Source organism: Amaranthus tricolor, chromosome 1, assembly GCF_026212465.1.
Source record: "Amaranthus tricolor cultivar Red isolate AtriRed21 chromosome 1, ASM2621246v1, whole genome shotgun sequence".
In the NCBI taxonomy this organism is placed as follows: domain Eukaryota; kingdom Viridiplantae; phylum Streptophyta; class Magnoliopsida; order Caryophyllales; family Amaranthaceae; genus Amaranthus; species Amaranthus tricolor.
Window position 1 is genome coordinate 6,532,019 of NC_080047.1, and position 19,526 is coordinate 6,551,544.

At 30.9% G+C, this 19,526-nt stretch overlaps 3 protein-coding genes and 1 non-coding gene across 4 annotated transcripts; 1 reads left to right on the forward strand and 3 right to left on the reverse strand.

Annotated features, from left to right (window-relative positions):
- The first annotated feature begins 1,105 nt into the window (after positions 1-1,105).
- Positions 1,106-1,190, forward strand: TRNAM-CAU (transfer RNA methionine (anticodon CAU)). Its single transcript is given in 2 exon segments — positions 1,106-1,143; positions 1,155-1,190. It is a non-coding gene; the product is annotated as a tRNA-Met (tRNA).
- A 675-nt stretch (positions 1,191-1,865) lies between these two features.
- On the reverse strand, positions 1,866-3,278 carry LOC130812775 (early nodulin-like protein 19). Its single transcript, XM_057678373.1, has 2 exons — positions 2,943-3,278; positions 1,866-2,343 (listed from the first exon to the last, which is right to left on the reverse strand). The coding sequence occupies exons 1-2, from the start codon at positions 3,115-3,117 to the stop codon at positions 1,970-1,972; spliced, it is 549 nt and encodes a 182-aa protein (XP_057534356.1). The 5' UTR covers positions 3,118-3,278; the 3' UTR covers positions 1,866-1,969.
- A 5,101-nt stretch (positions 3,279-8,379) lies between these two features.
- LOC130812784 (uncharacterized) lies at positions 8,380-9,972 on the reverse strand. Its single transcript, XM_057678385.1, has one exon. The coding sequence runs from the start codon at positions 9,786-9,788 to the stop codon at positions 9,210-9,212; it is 579 nt and encodes a 192-aa protein (XP_057534368.1). The 5' UTR covers positions 9,789-9,972; the 3' UTR covers positions 8,380-9,209.
- A 6,457-nt stretch (positions 9,973-16,429) lies between these two features.
- Positions 16,430-19,395, reverse strand: LOC130818960 (putative disease resistance protein RGA3). Its single transcript, XM_057685286.1, has 5 exons — positions 19,319-19,395; positions 18,635-18,805; positions 17,789-17,847; positions 17,235-17,726; positions 16,430-17,154 (listed from the first exon to the last, which is right to left on the reverse strand). The coding sequence occupies exons 1-5, from the start codon at positions 19,393-19,395 to the stop codon at positions 16,430-16,432; spliced, it is 1,524 nt and encodes a 507-aa protein (XP_057541269.1).
- Between the last annotated feature and the right edge of the window lie 131 nt (positions 19,396-19,526).

Here is a 19,526-nt window from a genome sequence, read left to right on the forward strand (position 1 = left end):
CTTCTTTCCTAATTTCTCACTCACATTTAAGTCTAACTAACAACATTCATACACGGATAAAAATATAAGACACTGTAAATTCTCTTTCTCACTTTCATAATATTTTTGATTTTTTCTATCAATTTTTTTATCATGATTTTTAATATGATTTTCAATTTTCTCACATTAATTTTCAACTCTCTTTCTCTCTCTTCATGAAAATTTTGTTGTTTCTCTGTGTTTTGTTTCTAGTATTTTGCTTAAAGATGAAATTAAATTTTTAGGATTTATTAAGAACCTGTTTGCAAATTATTGGAATAATTGATTGCTGGAATTTATGAAATTATTGATCCTCATCAATTAGATACTCCCTATTTTTGATAGTTTACTTGTGCTGTTGTTGGGAAACCTAAACAAGTGTTTCTACATATAGTCACAACTGTTATCTTTATCGTTACCCCTCTTTATCGATTCCCTTTTTTTTATATTTTTTTCTTCCCATACCAAACACCCCTAAGACTATATTTGTTTAAAAATAGTTTATTCATTACAAACTTTTTTAATACTAGTATTTGATAGTTTGACCATCCACCATTTAATATAATAAAATAAAATAAAATTATTCCATAAGTTATTTTACTTGTGAATTTAAAGCTTTAATTACACATTATGGACTTCTTGTTGTGTCATCAATTCGGATGAATAAGGGTTATGGAGTTAATTATCAAGAATATTCTTCTAAATTTGAACATGCTCATTTGTAAGTCGTAACTATGTCTAAGAGTATATCTTTTCAAATTAAGTCTATTGTCCCATAAAATTTGCTCCACTTTTCTTTTAAATTTGTTTTATTAAATTTATTTTATTTTTATTATTTATCATAATTCACACCCCTTTTTTAAATTTTTATCCATATATTTAACTTATTTTTTCGTTTACTTAATTTTACACATTTATTATTTTATCTACTTTTCTTAATTTTATCGTGAATTAACTTAATTTTACCGTGAATTATTCCATAAGCTATTTATTATTATTTATCATAATCCACACTTTCCATGGACAGAGTGTTAATCAATTTACTTAAATGCGTTGAATATAATTATCTTTATAATTAGAGCAGCAAGGGGTGGTGGCGCAGTTGGCTAGCGCGTAGGTCTCATAGCTTCTGAGTAATCCTGAGGTCGAGAGTTCGAGCCTCTCTCACCCCATTTTTTTGCATCATGAATTAATTTTGGATGAGCTGAAACTTGAAAGCAAATCCCAAGCATCACTCTTATGTTTCTCTTGTTATCTCAGTTGGAGCAAATACTATTTTTTATAAACATGATCCTAAAATCAAATCTTGTTTAGCCCTCTCTTTCCCTCAACAAATTTGTAATGACATTTTGATAAAAACTTGGCATTGTCTCTGGCTCTTAATTTGTTCAATTTAGGTCTATTTAGTTCAATCCAACTCAATTTAGGTCTATTTAGTTCAATCCAACTCAATTTAGGTCTACTTAGTTCAATCCAACTCAATTTAGGTCTATTTAGTTTAGTATAGCTCAATTGTGTTCAGTTTTGTTCAATTTAGCTCAATTTTGTTCAGTTTACCTCAATTTTGTTCAGTTTTGTTCAGTTTTGTTCAATTTAGCTCAATTTTGCTCAATTTTGTTCAATTTAGCTCAATTTTGTTCAGTTTTGTTCAATTTAGCTCAATTTTGTTCAGTTTTGTTCAATTTAGCTCAATTTTGTTCAGTTTTGTTCAATATAGCTCAATTTTGTTCAGTTTTGTTCAATTTAGCTCAATTTTATTCATTTTTATTCAATTTAGCTCAATTTAAATTTAATTCAGTTTAGCTTGATAGTTCATAATTTACATGAATGAAAAAGCACACAACCCCTCATCAAGTTTCTCCATTACCTTAAAACAATTATCTTCACGAAACAAAATTCAACCATAAATACCAAAAATGAAAATCACTAATGAGTATCCACTTCTAAAATCTTAGACAAGTCTTCCCATGAAGATAGTAGAAACAACTAAACCCAATAACAAAGCCCATAAAACAGCCACCATTAACTGCCCGGAATAAACATTAGCAGCAGCAGACTTGTCGTGTTTAGTGGATTCAGATGAGTGTTTAGTGGCGGAAATAGCGGCTGAAGGTGGCGGAGGAAGCGAGTGAACAACCACGGAAACTTTCATACCATCAGAACAACCACCAATGCCGCAAATAAAGTAGTATCTTCCTGGTTTATTTAATTGTATAAAGTCTTTTCCATTGCTCCAGTTTCCCTTTGCTCCTTCTATACTGCACTTCTCATATCCTCTCTTGTCCACTTTATATACATTGTGCTCTGATTTCTTGTACCTAAATGCTGTTACGTCGAACAAATAAGAAAGAGCTAATAAGCATTTAAATGAACCAATGCCTTTTAAATGTTAGAGTATATACCAAATTCTGGGGCGTCAAACATCAGTTTAAGTTTTTTTGTTGGATTGGTTTCTTGATATGGTATTAGAGCTAACGTGATAGAAAGATCATGGGTTTAAATCTTAATCATTCCTCATTTAAAGTAGAATGTTCAGTGCCAATAGGAGGAGGTATGTGTTGCATCCACACTTCTAACCCAAAGGAATCTCGTATAAACGGGTGTGTTAGAGTATATAATATATCATGGGCCTTAACCATCAACTTAAGCTTTTGATTGAGTTGATTCCTTGACATTAAGGTGATGTTAAAGAACGAATTCGGGCAGGTAAATCTGACCCAAAACAGACAATGTTATACTAATAAGATTATTCACGGTTGGTACAACTTAAAATTTAATAAAATACTTATAATTGGGGGTAACAACAAAGATGCAACATGCATGACCGCATAAAAATATATCAAAAAAGACTTTTTTTATTTTATTGGTTACGTTTGAAATATTTTCTACGAATAGCAGCACGTAATAATAATGTGAAAACTTACATATATAGTCACCAACATAGAAGGTTTGGTTATTAGCCCAACTAGTGTAGTTGATTCCTGGGTTCCATCCCTTATTGGCACCAACAATGTGGTCAGTGGCGGTGGTCCGATGGATTAAAAAGGCGGCACCGACGACAACCAATAAGAGGTAGACAAGGGAATGTTTAGACAACATGACCGTTGGATTTCTAATTAGTGATATGCAGTTTGGTTTGGTGTTTTGTGGTGGTAGGCTTTATTTGGTCTCTCAATGATCAATATCACTATCCAAACCAACGGTTATATAGTGATCATGGTAAAAGGCATTAATCGAGAATCGAACATAAAATTTTACTCGAGAAAACTGATATTTATGAAATTTGAATGTTAATTAGGTAGTATATAGAGCTACTTAGGGATAATATCAACCTACTAATTTATGTTAGGCTTTTAGGGTACATTAACATACTCATTAGGCGTTACTTCTAGCAATAATTATGTAAATAAAAGAGCTTATCTTTTGTATATCTTTTATTATTACTACGCCTTATGCCCTATTGCCATGCAAGCACATCACCTTTTGTTTTAGACTTATTGCAATATTTTTATACTAAAATCAAATATGGAGTACTTATCTACAAAAGTCTTCTAATAGGAAAAGATGTATATATATACTCATGATCAAATTATACTTAATTCTTATGATCCAATTATATATGTTAGTCGATGGTGAAAATTATAATATAAATAGTTTATGTTAGTATCATACTTTTCTGTTTCAGTCAATTAACCTTATTTAATTTTGGTACATAAACTAAACAATTGAGAATATAACGAGTTAAAGTAGCTTGTAGAATATTTAAAAAAAAATAAAAAATATAAAAAGTCAAGTGATGGAGTCATGTCTAATAATTTAATAATATATTAAATGAAATAAAAGAAAAATTAAATAGGACAGATGAGCATATAGATTTGTTAATAAAATATATTTTTCGTCAAAAATTACCACTATAGCTTTATGTTTGATTTCCCTTATTGGAGTTTATCGGAAAATCCATCAACTTGAACTTTGACGGCCTTGTTGATTGGACGTCCTTTATTTACATATCAAGTATTGTAAATATTCTTGAGATTATTACTAATGGTAATATTTTATAAGGAAAAACATTATTATTAGTAGCAGTCTCAAATAAATAAATTAAATATTTTATAAGGAAAAACATTATTATTAGTAGCAGTCTTAAATAAATAAATTAAAGTAGTATTTCTTACTTGATGTACATATACTCAATTGTCCTTTTAAGTTTTTTGCTAATTTTAATTATGATAGAATTCAATTTAAATTCAATATAACAAGTGTACAATTATTGATTAAAATAATTGTTATTTATGTATGGATGGAGTAAGCCTAAAAAATCATAGTATTTGGTAGTAGAATTAGATTAGAAAGATGTTTTATAATTGAAATGACCTCAAAATAAAAAACATATTTTTATTATTTATATTAGTTAATAGTGAGACAATTGTAAGTTTTGATGCATAAAAGGAGTACTGGAAAATGGGACAGAGATAAATAAAGATAGATGATGATCATTATGGAAAATTAATGATATCCCACATGCATTATTATCAAACAGAACTCAGCGTGCTTTGATTTTCTTATTTAAAGATATATAGTAGTTTTACAGTGATTTGTTCTCCGTGATATCAGGCGATATTAGGTGTTTGGTCCCAAAAAAAAAAATAATAATAAATAAATAAATTGAGGTAGTGTGAGAAATTTGTAGATGAAATGATAATAAAAATTAGGTAAATGAAATATATATGAATTAAAAATAAATATGAATTATGATTGAAAAATAGAAATAAGGTAAATTTAATCAAACAACTATAAAATAAATTTTATATTTCCTCCGTTTCTTTTTGTTTGTTCACTTTACGTTTTTCTTGATTTTTGAAGAATATGTTGAACACAAAATATATTCATATGAGATCTTGTTAAATTCGTCTTGATGTAAAGTTTTTTAATATATAACTTTTACAATTTTTAATGATACGTACTTAGAGATATTAAAACTCACAATTTGCTTTAAAAAGCGTGCGAAAAGTAAAGTGGACAAACAAAAAGGAACAAGGGAGTACTTCTTTCGTTCTAAAATAGTCGTTACATAATTGTTATTGACACTATTCATAGTTTAAGTTTATTTTATATATTGCAACTAATGTATAAGAAATAATATAGCCAAGTGAGATCTTGTTTGAATCGTCTAATCAAATACCTTCATAATTTTAACTTTTTTTAGTTTTAAATGTACATAGTTTAATATATTAATGATCAAAATAGCACAAACAACAAGTATAAGAAAGGTAGTACTTTATATTGCACCTGCCTCTTAATGCTTAAAAGTTGAGAAAATTAAGGATTTTTTTATGGAATCCAGAAATTTTGTTAGTTTCAATTACAGTTAAAGATTAAATTTTAGTTGCCTCACTGCTCAAGAAATACTGTTAGTCTGTTACTTTATTACTCAAACGACTTGTATTTATAATGTTATTTTCTTTTTTATATAAGGTTGCTTTATTTTATTTTAAATAGTTTTATATTAGATTAATCGCCAGCACCTAAACTTTCACCACCTTTGTCTATTCACATGTTAGAGGTGAATTTAGAATTCAAAAACACATGCAGCACTAACATATAGCACCACTGTATTAAATTTTTGACATATTTATATAAAGTAAGAAATTAAAATTTTAAGAAATAATTTTTATATTATAAAATTGAAAAGATTTATAAATAGTTGAAAAAAATGAAATATTGTAGGGAAATAATAATCATTAAATGATTGGACTTAAATTGTAAAAAATCATAATTAGAAAGTAGTAAACTCAAAATATAAATATTAGTCATAATAACAATGACATCATCATTAAATTTTAAACGGAAAATTATTGTTGAAAAAGAGACACGTAAGTAATTTCTTAAAATAATAATGTCAACAGTGTTCTGTTTTAATGATAGTTATAGATAGATTGAAGCACATTACATTTAAGTTAATGAAGCTTTAATAGGTTGGAACTGAAAGATATCTCTCAAAAAGATGGTCTCTCAGGAGACCGACTGTCATGGTAAAGCTTGACTTGATGAGGATGATGAGATAGAAAAGGCCATCCCAATAGAGCCCATTAAAAGAGCATTTCAACCCAGTTTTCAGCCCAAATTGCAAAAGTGTACATTTTTTAAATTTAAATTTTTAAATGTTATTGGAATTTTATTTTCCTAATACGTATTCAATTTGAATATTCTAATTTAAAATTAGTATCCAATCCATACATCAAAATTTCTATATAACAAATCGAATATGAATCTGCTCAAACTTTGCTAAAATTAATGCTTTAACAAATCTAAATTTTGCAAAAAAAACAAAAATGACTTAAAAGGCAAGGAAGAAAAAAATATGAAAGATTTATTAATATCAGACTCAATATATATCTATCGCGTAAACCATCTTAAAAGAATGTGACTAATATAAAAAATTTACATTTACAAATTGAAAGAGCAATGTCTATTGTCCCCTTTTCAAATTCTACTAATTCACCTGCCATTACTTCATCAAGACCGTGAATACGAGCAATGCTTTCACCTACTTGAAGTACAGAAATAACGAAAAATTTTAAATGAGTAGAAATTTTTTTGAATAAGTAGTCACTATTTTAGCAATTAACTAAATAGATTTCCGTGTAAAATACAAATGCTATAAATATTTACTGATATGAATATTGATATTATTTTATAAAATTAATTCATTTACAACATAAACTTAATTATTAAATTTTTATATTTGTTATGATATTATCATTATCAAAGTGAATAAATAATTTATTATACAATAATATTAAAACATATACTCATAGTAATTATTGATAATTGAGACAAATAAAATTTAAAAAGTCTGCAACTATAATAGATATGAGGGATGATTTAGTTGAAAAAATATACAAATTAGTTAGCTTATTCATTATATGATAATAATTTGTTATCTAAGTTAAAATAAAGGTTTACATGTATATATTTTTTTTGTTTTATATAAATAAATATAATATTTTAATAGATTATCACATATAATTATAGATAATTGAGACGGATAAAATTTAAAAGTCTTCAATTATAATAGATAGTAGGAATGATTTAGTTGAAAAAATAACCAAATTAATTAATTAATTTATTATGTGATGATGATTTATTAACCAAGTTAAAATACTCCTTACGTCTCTCATTTCACAATATTTTTCTTTATAATTTTTCTAGCAATTTTGCACTTTTTACTTTTTTGAAAATGGTCTCATTATCCTTTTTTAATCTCATCCACAATTTTTTTAATACATTAAACTGTGTAAAGAAGCAAACGTTGCAAGTAAATTGAAACAAATGAAGTAATTTTTAACCACTCGATTATATCATCTATTTGTTCTTTTTCTTTTGTCATTCTCAACCACAAGTCCACAATCGCTACTTTCACTAAATTTTAGTTACCAAAAAGTGTATGTAATAAAATTTGTTTTCATAAAGTATCTAATAAAAAAAATTTTGCCAAAAAATAAATAATTAAATATTTTCTTTTTCAAGGAGTATCAACTAGCCACTTATGTTAGTTGACCGTCATCTTTTTTATTTGACTCGCAAATGACTTGCACGTGAGCTTATTAATTGGCTTATTTTCCGGTAAATATTCGAGCTCCTCTCACTCTTTCACCCTTCTCTGCTCTTCTTACATTGTTCATAATTTTAAATCGAAACATTAAAGCTTAAATCGACTGTTGCAAAGAGCATTTAATTGGAAGTCAAACGAAAAGATGACGGTCAACTAACAGTAGTGTTTAATTGGTACTAGAGCTGTTCATGGGCGGGCTTGGGCGGGTAGCGGATCGGGTATTTGCTATAAAATCTACCCGCGGGCACAAATATACAAAACCGCGCCCGCATTTGAGGGCATAATTTTTTGTCGCTACCCGCCCATTTTAAAAGCGGGCGGGACCCGCGGATAGGCGGGTATTTATTACATAAATATCAAAAATATAATACAAAATATAAAGTTGGGTTTTGATAATAATTAAAATACAATACAATGTAGGTATCTTTTTGGCAAAGCTTTTTTTATTATGTAGTTTTTTTTTAAAAAAAAACATTTATTACTTTTTTATAATTTTACCTTTTTTAACATGTACAAAATAAGAGGAACAAGGGAAATAGTCTATATAGGGAATCGATCTTCAAAAATTAAGGTAATTAAGGTGTTGGCATGATTGATTTGTTCAAGTATTCTAAATCAGATATGAAGGTAAAAGTCATGAGACCTGGTCAGCAGTCAACACAATTGTCATCCCTACATTTGAATTTGTATTGAGAGATTATTTCAAAATGGAGCATTAATTTATTTGTTTGTTTTAAACTCTCATATGCAAGGTGGCAACAACTGGTGTTTGTCTTTTTCACGTAAATTAGTCTTCACAAGTTAGAAGGTTGTTTACTTAATTACTCTATTTCTTATTTAAGGCAAAATTTGTTTTTTTTTTTTTTAAAAGTATTCCTATAATAATAATGTCCACAAATATCCCAAATCAAGTTGGAATTTTTGGCCAAAGAAATCAATCTCCAATTGCTCATATTCATTCCCTTCATGTGAAGCCTGTGGAGGAAAACAAACAAACACATCAGATCTCACATCCCAAAAATAAATATTTAATAAATTTCAAAATAATATAACACACACATGAAACAAAAATTAAAAAAATATAAAATTGCAGATAAACAACCCACAAATAAAACAAATACAAGAATAAAATAAATAATAGAAGTACTTCCTAGTATTTATTTTGAAAGTGTATAAACAGGAAAACAATTAGATTCCAAATTGAGCAGAAAATTTGGAACAGTAATTTTTGCATTTGTCATGTTGTTCAATTTTTAAATATTTAAATTTAAATTAGTTAAGTGGAATTTGTAGATTCAAGGAAAAAAAAGTAACTTAAATATAAACAAAATATTCATCCAAAAAACAACAAGTAATAGTAATTTTACTGAAAATAAAAAGTGATCCAGAAAAATTATAACAACCCACTACATCCGGTATAATATTCAGATCTGGGTTTTTTCTATTTACAAAAACACAAAAACTCGGCGAGACATCTCAGCTTCAACTCAGAGAAACGATCAGCAACTCAGTGAGTTCACTCGGACACTCCGCCGCTCCTGTACAGAGAACAAAACAAAATCCAAACTTGAAATCGTCAATTACTACCGTCACCATCCTCAGCTTTTGACATGATACTGAGTCGACTCGGACGCGGCTGAAAATCAACACGCCGTCTTTGCTGGTGAGCGCAAGGACGAATTAATGTAGCAAGAGCACGTTTAACCCACTCACCACCTTCAACAGATCCGATTCTCACGAGCGAGTTCGTCATCGCCGATCTACGCATATTCAATCGATTCGGCTGATACGACGCCGCCTGATGCTGTTTTTTCATCTCAAGATTCTTATGGTAATTACACCGGAAAGAACCTGGATGCGTCGTCGGAGAACACATACATGTTTTCTTCTTCGCCGCCGTCGGAAACGGATTCCGATTCCGATTAACAGCAGAAAAAGATTGATTAATTGAAAATTTAAAAGACGACGTCGTTTGAGATGAAGATCCATAGATGCTTACTCTCGTCGGAGATGAGGATCGATGTAAAATTGAGGAAGAAGGAGATTGATGAGAAAATGATGGAGAAGAAGAAGAGAAAGTAGACGATGAAATCGAAGAAGCACAAAACCTTCCAGAAGGAGATAGTGAGCGTTCATGGCGTGATGTTGCCGCCATTGTTATTGAAGAGAGAGAAATTGATGTATCAGTGAGAGTAGAGAAAAGAAAGAATTTTTTAATTTATTTTATTTTTCTAAAAAAGGGGGTTTTTGATTTCAGTTCTCCAAACCTAGAGGTGTAGCAGAAAGGGTATTAATAGGAAGAAGAAGATGATGGCATTTCTGTAATAATGACGACATTATGAAGGTTTTTATGTATTTTCCAGATGAGTTTTTTATTCTTTTAATATATCAGGCCGTTGGTTGAGGAAACCAGAATTGTTTTAGGGTTAGGTTTTGTTGTTTGTACACGCCTATTAAGAACGTGGATCTCACGGTTGGTTTTTAACCGTTGATTTAAAATGATAAGGATGACAGTGATATGTTACGAGTGGTGGTTGTTTTTAAATGGTGCGCCGAAAAGAGGGGCTTAGGAAAGAATATTGAGGTGGTTGTTTGGATGGAGGACACGTACGTGATTCAGAAGGAATCAAATTGATATTTTAAGGGTCCTGATTTTTTGGGATTTTTTGATTATAAATTATTTATTTTAGTTATTTGATTCCTTTATTATTATTTTATTTATTCACTACACTTTTTTATCAGTGTTGTTTCCGATATTTTGTAGGCTCTAGGCAAACTAATTGATTTGTGCCCTCACTATAGAAGATTGATTTTGATCTTCAACAAGTACTTGAAAAAATAATAGTGACATATTTCTTTATATTTAATAAATTAGTTTTTTCAAGATTCATCTTTTTGCTCTCTCAAACACTTCTTTCTAAGATGTCTACTGTAGATTCACATATTACACTGAAATTAGGCCCCCTATTATGCTGGGCCCAAATGACCCATTCAATTTTTCACATTTGTAGATGTATTGTTCAACAAAAATCCTTGTGAGAAACTGTCTATTTAAGAGATCATTTTTAATTGGGTCGAATCATTATATATGTTGTAAAATATTGTAAATAGACATTACGAATAATACAAATAGACATTTAGATATTAAAAGTAGACATTAAGAATATAGTAAATAAATATTAAGGATAATGTAAATAGACGTTTAAAATACGATAAGTAAGGATTAATCTTTAATTGGCTGGACTTGAGATACGCCTCTAAAAAAACTAGCTGTTATTTCAATACTAAACATCTTCAATTTGGTTAAAATTTACAAAAATTTAATATTAATAAAAATTACAATCAAACAAATTAGACAAGGTCTCATTTAATTGTAATAAAATAAAAATACTCCCTCCTATTCAGCTTAGGTGTCCCATTTACTTTTGAGACACTATTCATATATCACTCTTAAATCGCATTTTATTATTAATCTATAAGTTAAAACATAGTCATGTGGGATCTTATTTGATTCGTTTTGATGTAAAGATTATTAATATCAACTTTTTATAATTTTTAATTATACATAACTCGATTTATTAAGGATTGAATAAGTGCATTGAATAAAGTGCGAAAGTAAATGCGACACTAATAGAAGGGAGTATTACATTGGAATGTGCGAAGATGATACGAAACGACAGGTTATCTAAAATCCTAGGTTCCCGCAAATCAAAGTAGAAGATCAGAAATTGGCATAACCACGTAAACCACCCTCTGCCCACGTTATCATCCAAGAATGAGCCCTTAGGCCCTTACCTTACAATATTTTTATGTAAAGTAAGTTGGTTATACAAAATTATCAGGTTATCTAGTTTATTCGAAAAAAATTCTTTTAAAATTGAAATCATCTATAGTTATTTAATAGGTGAAATTATTAAAAAAAAATTATGAAAAAATTAAATTATTTTAAATAATTTTTCCTTAATAAAATGACTAATGATTGATTATTGTTAAAACCTAGAAATAGTATAAAGTACTCCATAAAGTAATGTATAGAAGTATTATCTTGAACAATGAAGTTTTAAATTAATAAAAAGAAACATTGCTAAAACCTTATCATAATAAATCACTCAATGGATGAGGTAAACATGGGTTCCACACCTTTCAATTTGAAATATCCAATAGCAATAAGGATAACCCCAAAAGCTAATAGTTTTATTAAAGCCAATCAATTAAAGTAATCAAAATAAAGCATTATTAAAGAAATACAAATATAATTCATCTGTTATTTTTTTTTTAATTTTATGTAAAAATATTAAATTAATAACATAACTAAAAATAAATATAAAGCATCATCATAAATCATAATCACAAATATAAAGGTCATATTATCATGTATGTGACCCTTCAAACCAAAGGAGGCCTCTTTCTTGTTTTCATTGATTTTTAAACATAAGGTTAGTATGACTAAATTTAGTTGTCATTTTCTTGGAGTAGACTTTCTACATATACATAACATCATTTTGGAATTTATAAGCAATAAGTACTTTTAGTGTACCCAACTAAGTTATAACCATAATAATTTCTATATGTAGAGTATAAAATAATGTATTTGATACGTTATTGATTAGTTTATTAATAAGCCACTTGGGTTGTTGACACTATTATTTGGATATGTACCTACTACTTATAGGATCATGAAAGCAATCCTTGACCTGATTTTTGTTTTTTAAATCAACAAATGAGAAAGACTGTATTTTTGTCCCTTTGTATTTGCTATAATAATAAAATTTGAGCAAATTAAAAAAATGAATTAATATGGATAAAAAGTGTAATTTATAAGCAAGTGAAAAAAAACTGATATAAATATGTAGATGAAATATAAAAAAAGTGTATGAGCTATAGCAAAAAATAAAAATATAGTAAATTTTTAAAATGGAATAAAATGATAAATATATTGAAAGTTGTGAAAGAGAGGCTGAGAGGGAGTATAAGGCATTGGAAATTTAGTTGGAAGTAGTTAGCTGGCTCAACATCCACACTTGAAGACATGAAGTTTTGACTTTGGTACCAATGTATCTCTATTGTAATTCATAAAATTCTATGGACTGTTTGACAAATAGTCGATAACTGATTATTGTAGTTGATTTAACCAGCTAATTTTATGAACTGGTTTGACCATCTGATTTTAAACCCGCTGTTATGAGCAACTTGTTCAAAAACAACTTATTTATAACAATAAGCTGTTTCAACTAGCTAAGTTACCAAATATTAGCATTTACTGATTAAACAATTCAACCTTCTAATTATATTAAAATAAGCTAAAATTGTCCGATATACTATTTTGTCCAAACACCTCCTTAATTTAGCTACCATTTTTTTTGACGTTTGCTGAAAACAATTGTAGCATTGCAGAAAGTAGAGTCTGCATTACAGAAAGCACCATACCAGTAGAGGACAGTATGGTTAACTGTATAAGAAATTGTAGCAGAGAAAAGAGGTGATCAACATTATTTTGTGTTATTAAAGAAACACTTTTTCTTCACTTTTCTAATCATTTTGATGTATTTTATAATCATTTATTTATTAGAAAATATGTAGTAGGAAAAAAGAATGTTAACATGTAGAATATTTATCAATTCCTAGTTTCCTACTACATTTTTGGTGTCAAGAAATTAAAATTCCATCACAAGCTATTAAGTAGATTAGTGAAGCATACAAGAATAACTTAACATATTTCAAGTAAATAATCATGGGCTAAAGAATACGACAAGTAAATAATCATGGGCTAAAGAATACGACAAATAAAGAAAATTTGAACAAAATAAATAAAGACACATAAAAAATCTCCAAAATAGGTAATGGGGGAAACTTAATTTTCAAAATAAGCACGTAAATCTCTAAACCTAGGTTAGGAGGTTGTTCGCTGTTATTAACAATCCAAGGTTCACTCCCTTGTATTGTGTAGTTTCTTGAAATACTAATGATTGCTTCACTCACAATCAGAAGAATCTCAATGAGATGTTCCACAGCTCTTGAAGAAGATTGCACACACAATACTTCCAAATCACAAGAACACTTTGTTCTAAAATGAATCCTGAATGTTATTAACAAAACTTGATTAATTTTTACAATGAGAAACTTAGGCATATTTATAGACTAAGGATTATTACTAGCCGTTACAACTCATTATACATCACGCCTAATACACGTGGTTAACTGAACAAAACAGAAAACAGAAAACAGGAGGAGGTTTTGATTTCTGTCTGACATGGCTCCTTTACCCCCGCTTTCTGTCACGTGCTTTCATTCTTTCTCCTTGCTTATTGTCCTTCCTTGTAGTGTGTTATGCAGCCTGTCCCAATCCTCTCATGATTAATCAGAAGGTTTCTTGCTCCCCTTGTAATCAATCCATGCAAGGTAGTATGGCAAGGATTCTGCTGAGTCTGTTCTGATTGTAGGAAGGTTGTTCTCCTCTTTTTCATGAAGTGAGCTGGCTTCTTTGGCTGGGCCTGGACTTGCACCTAGGCTTGAGTTGTTGTTCTTGCTTGAAATGTTTCAGGATGACATTTATCTCCCTTTTTATATAGTGGCAGTGACATCCAATTATTATTGTGATATTTTACTTGGTTAATTTGGAATAATGAAAAATTATGGGGTTATTCATTTTACAAATAGAATTTTTTTATTAATATAGTTCAACACATTGGTGCTACCCATGATTTTAAATTCAGCATCTGCCACTGGTCGCAATTGCAACTAGACAAGAGGTAGCAAATAGTCACAATTTGCCACCACATGTTTGGTCGAGTAGTTGAAAATTGCGACAAATTTCCCACCAGATATTGTCTGGTGGCAAATGGCGACTAATTTGCTACCAAAATAATGTTGCAGGAATTTGTATTCTGATTAGACCAAAATGGTAGCAATTTAGTCATTATAGGCGTATAACGACCATATTGCTACCATTTCATCTAGTTGTTGATTTTGTGTTTTTTGTAGTGAGTATTAACATAAAAAGTCATTATCGATTGACATAGTCCATTATAATCTTTTAGCACATTTAAAAATAAGAATAATTTGAAAATTATAGCCTTAAAATTTAATATTTTTGCAAATTACAACCTCAATGTTTATTTTTTGTGAATTACAACCACTTGAGTATCAAAGTTTGCAGGTTCAGGCCAAAATACAGAATTTTGACCATTTTGGTGGTCGGAATTTTAGGTTAAGTGGTCGGAGTTCTATGTTTTTGGTCTGAACCTGCAAACTTTAATACTTTGATGGTTATAATTCGCAAAAAATAAACATTAAGGCTGTAATTCGCAAATAATTCTGAAAATGAAATAACTAGCTAATACTCAAGATAACAATAATGCGCCTATTGCATCTGATGGTAACATTTACTTAATAACTAAATCAGGGATATGGCCTACTTTAGACCAATCTGTTCCATTTGGTTCATTATACCTTTCCTTTAGAAGTTTGCACTTACTTATGTGAAGTAGTGTCAGAAATGTGAGGATGGATTCTGGTTTCGAATAATGTCTTCCGAAAGAAACAAGACTCTGAAGCCCCTCTGGAAAGGTTTTGAATTTTCGACAACTCGTAATATCAAGTGATTAAGGGAAGTCGAGCATTTAAGCCCGATTGATACAGTTGCCTTATGATTATTATTTTCCAAAACCAAGTTTGAGAGGAAGTGAAGGTCTTTCCATGGTAGGACTTCCTTCTTTTCCCATTCCAAGTTACGACAATGTCGGATTGTAAGTTCTTTCAAGTTGTTGAGATGCTCTATTCCTATCCCTGATAAACTCTTCAACTTATGGCAATCTGCAAAGCATAAAAACTGAATGGAAGACACGAGCCTTCGGTAAACTTGTCCAACACCAGATAAATCTTCCAAATCCAAATTTATCAATTAGAGACGACGAATGCTTCGTAGAGACGCTCCAAAAGGGAAGTTAGTATGTTCGCTCGGTCTGTACATAAAAAACCCAAATCAAAAACATTATCCACCACACGATTACTACACAAGGTTGAGGATGCAGAGGCAGTAGCGGTTGCAGTTACATCAATCATTCGTCTGCAAGATGTGAATAATTCATTGAGTCCACACAAAGTGAATCTCTTCACATGTGGTCATCCCGGAATAGATTTCATGTTAGGCAAATTATCGAGGATGAGCTCCTGAAGGAAATGAAGGTACAACTGATCCATTATCACCATCCTCCATGTACTCCAAACTGAACATATGCTTGAGTTCAAGATATTTTAGATGTTGAAGTCGACTGAGGGGCGGTAGATGATGCAACTTAGGAAAATGCTTCAGAGTGACATTGACAAGTAATGGGAAACATATTCCTAGAGTAGCTCCTCAACCTGGGATTTCGACGCCTGTATATCCGTCTATTTCAATCTTCATAAGATCACGGTGGGGTTCCAGCCGGTCTAACAATAGGTAGCTCAATTTATTCGGTATGACTCTTATGCTAAACCCCTTCAATGACAATACCCTTAGACGCCTGCAATTGGCTTGCAATGTCGACACTAGTGATTCAATTTCCAAAATACGACAAGTATGAGAATGGAAAAATGTACGCAATCTCCTTATCTTGTCAGAATCATCAATCAGACTAAGTAAGAGGGAATGCTGAACAAAGACAGAGAGATGTGACGAGTTGTTTTATCAAAAGGGCTTATGTTACTCCCCAACACCAAGCACATTTCCTTTCCCGCTACATGCAGCGCTAGATCGTGGATTAAATCATGCATTTTGCATGATTTTATTTCACCGAACTGATCTCTTTTGATGTCTTAGAAAAAACATCTCTGATATAAAATATTGAAACATTCATCACCAACATCATCTATTATACTCCAACTATCATTCAAAGGTTTAAGACAACCATGGGCAGACCACAAGTTGATCAACATTTCTTTGTAAATCTTGTAATCCTTAGGGAAGAGAGCACAATAGCTAAAACAACTCTTCAATTGTGGAGTAAGATGAAAATAGCTAAACTTCAATATCGGCATTATTCCCTCCTCACCTTCACCCATTTTAGCCAAGTCCATTTCGCGAAATATTCGCCACTTGCTTTTATCTTGTTCATACAACATACTGCCTATTACCCTTATGGACAGAGGAACATTTGCACATTTTTTCACAATGTCTTTGCCAATTTCAACAAGGTCTAAGTCTACACGTTGTCTACTGTTTTGATTAAATGCTATTCTCTTAAACAATAGCCAAAAATCCTCATCCGATAGACCTTGCAGCTCATACATGAGATCATCTCCTAACGCTCTAGCCACCTTCTTTGAGCGGCTAGTAACAATTACTCTACTTCCAGTTGCACCTAAAAGCAAATATTCCCTAAGCTTAGCCCACTCATTACGGCTTTCACTCCATACATCATCGAGTACAAGAAGGTACCTTTTTCCTTCAATAAGTCGACGAGCCTCCCTGTTCAACTGTTTTACGCTAAGCTCACTCTTTCCTAGCATCTTAGCAAGTATTTCTTCAATCCTAACATTTTCTGACACACAAACCCAAAAGCTCAATTCAAATGCACTCTTGATCCAAATACCACGTGGGCAAGTGTAGTTTTTCCTAAACCTCCCATCCCAACAATTGTCACGAAAGATATCTTATTCTCATCAACCTCTACTATAGAAGAATCTAACTCCTGCAACAACAAATCCATAATGGCCTCTCGATCAGCATCTCTCCCGATAATACTAGGCTCATGAACATATGAAGAGGTTTTGTCTCTCCTATTAACAGGAATGTATAAATCATCAAAGCCAAACTGAGTACGATCTCTAGCAATGCTATCCAACTTCTGTCTAATCATTTTAATCTTCTTAGAAGTATTAGCAGCAAAAAGCAACTGGTTATCACTACTAAAGAAACGACGGAATTTCTTAGAGATCTTACCATCAGGAATTGTTTTCAACTGCTCAGCAACAGTAGTGAACTTATCAAATAAATCATCTGCATCATAAACAGCATCCTTGAGCTTGGAAAGCCAAAGTTTCCCTCGATAGTTGAGTTCTTGATGTTTGGACTCAGCATCAAGGAAGACAGCTTTAATAGTCTCAACAGTTGCTCAAGCTTTGCAAGTTGAGATTCATAATTGAACATGGAACATAGTTCTCGTAGCTCCTTACTGATCTGTAGTGCTGAAATCAGATTCTCCACAACAGAAAGTACAATACCAGTGGCCATTCTGGGTAAAGTAAAAGGAAATAGAAGATCAAAGTGTGTTTAGATTTTGATTTGGATGAAGAAAACAGATTGATATCAACTTTATATAGTGGTTCAATTATGGGCTTATGAAATTTCTTTATCAAAAGTCGGTATACCAGGGCACTTTCCTTGTATTTATTTTGCATTAGGAGAAAAAACTCATGTTGTAAACTTGTAATTATGATAGATGCTTCGGTGTTATTTCAATGGAAAATTACTATGTCCATTCCTGAGTGAAGATTTTATAATTTACTAGTTTTTGAATATTAATAAAAAGAAATTAGTCTTTTGGGAGATAGTGGACAGACTCGAAGTGTCCATACCATTTAGTTTCGGTAATGGGTCCGATTGATCTGTTACATGATAAAACAGTAGTTAATGAATAATGATCATGAGTCTGAATTATTGAAACATTAGGCCACACCTACTTTCAAATATTAGCCAGTCCTGTTCTCCCACTAAATTTGTAATTATATGTAAAACCCTTAAATTTTAACACGCTCCTTAAATATTATCATTATTTTCATTGTGTTGGTACTTTTTAAAATGATATTAAATCTATTTTTATTATAAAATATTAATAATAATTAAATTTGGTAAAGTGACAAGATGCCCATCACAAGCCTCAAACTTAATAAACTTCTTCTTACAGCAGATGTGAAATTAGCATCCAAAGACAATCACCCATTCTTTGCCATAAGCATCTCCTCCATTAATAAAAATTGTTCCATAATCATACTCCTCATCAACAACAAACCTAGAGCAACCTCCTCTTTGGCCTCAGCAATCGAGATCTCTTATTCCTCCATCTTTTAAGTTTTTCATCCTCTTGAGATCTGAATGTGCCCTGTTTCGTAATCCTTATTACTATAGTCATGCCTATCTTGAGACTTACCCCTCCCTTGATGACCCTTCTTATTTCTCTCTCTACTAGAGCCCTGCCCAAACTTTCACTCACTCAAGATACATGAGAAACACTCCAAGCTTTGTAATCAATTGAAAGGAAAGGTTTTAGATCTCAATAATGGTGATAAAGAAGGTAGAACAAGATAAAAATAGAGCAACAATCAATAGAACAAAAATACAAAAGCAAGAACACAACAATGATTAAATAGTGTATCACCTCTCCATGAAAAGATGTTGTTACATTAACTATTCAACAATAAATTAATGATATGCCACTCAAAAACAAGAACTCTCACACTAGAGCTCAAAAGCTTACTCCTTTAATGGAGTTCTCACACTAATATAAATTCTCACTTTGTATTAGCCCTTAAACAACCTTAATGCTTCATTTGGACTCTTAAATAGCCCACGAAATCAACATAAAAATATTTTCCAAAGGACAATACGTGTCCCATAAAAATCAACAATTGAAAATCGTGTCAAATTGGCCCTGCTGTAATCTGCTCAAACCAGCATCCAAACTGCTCGACCTTTGTCTAGCCTACTGTGTGCTCCTGGTGTCGTGTTCAATGTAGCCCCATTGCACCCCTTCCTTTGCTTCTTTCAACGCCCCAAACCTCATACACTCAAGCCCCAACGCATACCGTCACCTCCCTTGCATGTCATGGAGAGAGTTATAATCTAATCAGGCTCAACCTCTTGCACTAACACTACTATTTTTGATTAAAATTGGATTGCAATGTCTACTATCAT

Excerpts from the sequence above, each read along its gene's own strand:
- LOC130818960 (XM_057685286.1), bottom strand. The coding sequence starts at position 19,395 with ATGAGGTTTGGGGCGTTGAAAGAAGCAAAGGAAGGGGTGCAATGGGGC. Across the intron at positions 18,806-19,318 it reads CACGACACCAGGAGCACACA|GGCTCTAGTAGAGAGAGAAA; the intron begins GTAGGCTAGACA and ends AAGTTTGGGCAG. Across the intron at positions 17,155-17,234 it reads GACAATTGTTGGGATGGGAG|AAAATGTTAGGATTGAAGAA; the intron begins GTTTAGGAAAAA and ends TTTGTGTGTCAG.
- LOC130812775 (XM_057678373.1), bottom strand. The coding sequence starts at position 3,117 with ATGTTGTCTAAACATTCCCTTGTCTACCTCTTATTGGTTGTCGTCGGT. Across the intron at positions 2,344-2,942 it reads CTATGTTGGTGACTATATAT|CATTTAGGTACAAGAAATCA; the intron begins GTAAGTTTTCAC and ends TCGACGTAACAG.
- LOC130812784 (XM_057678385.1), bottom strand. The coding sequence starts at position 9,788 with ATGGCGGCAACATCACGCCATGAACGCTCACTATCTCCTTCTGGAAGG.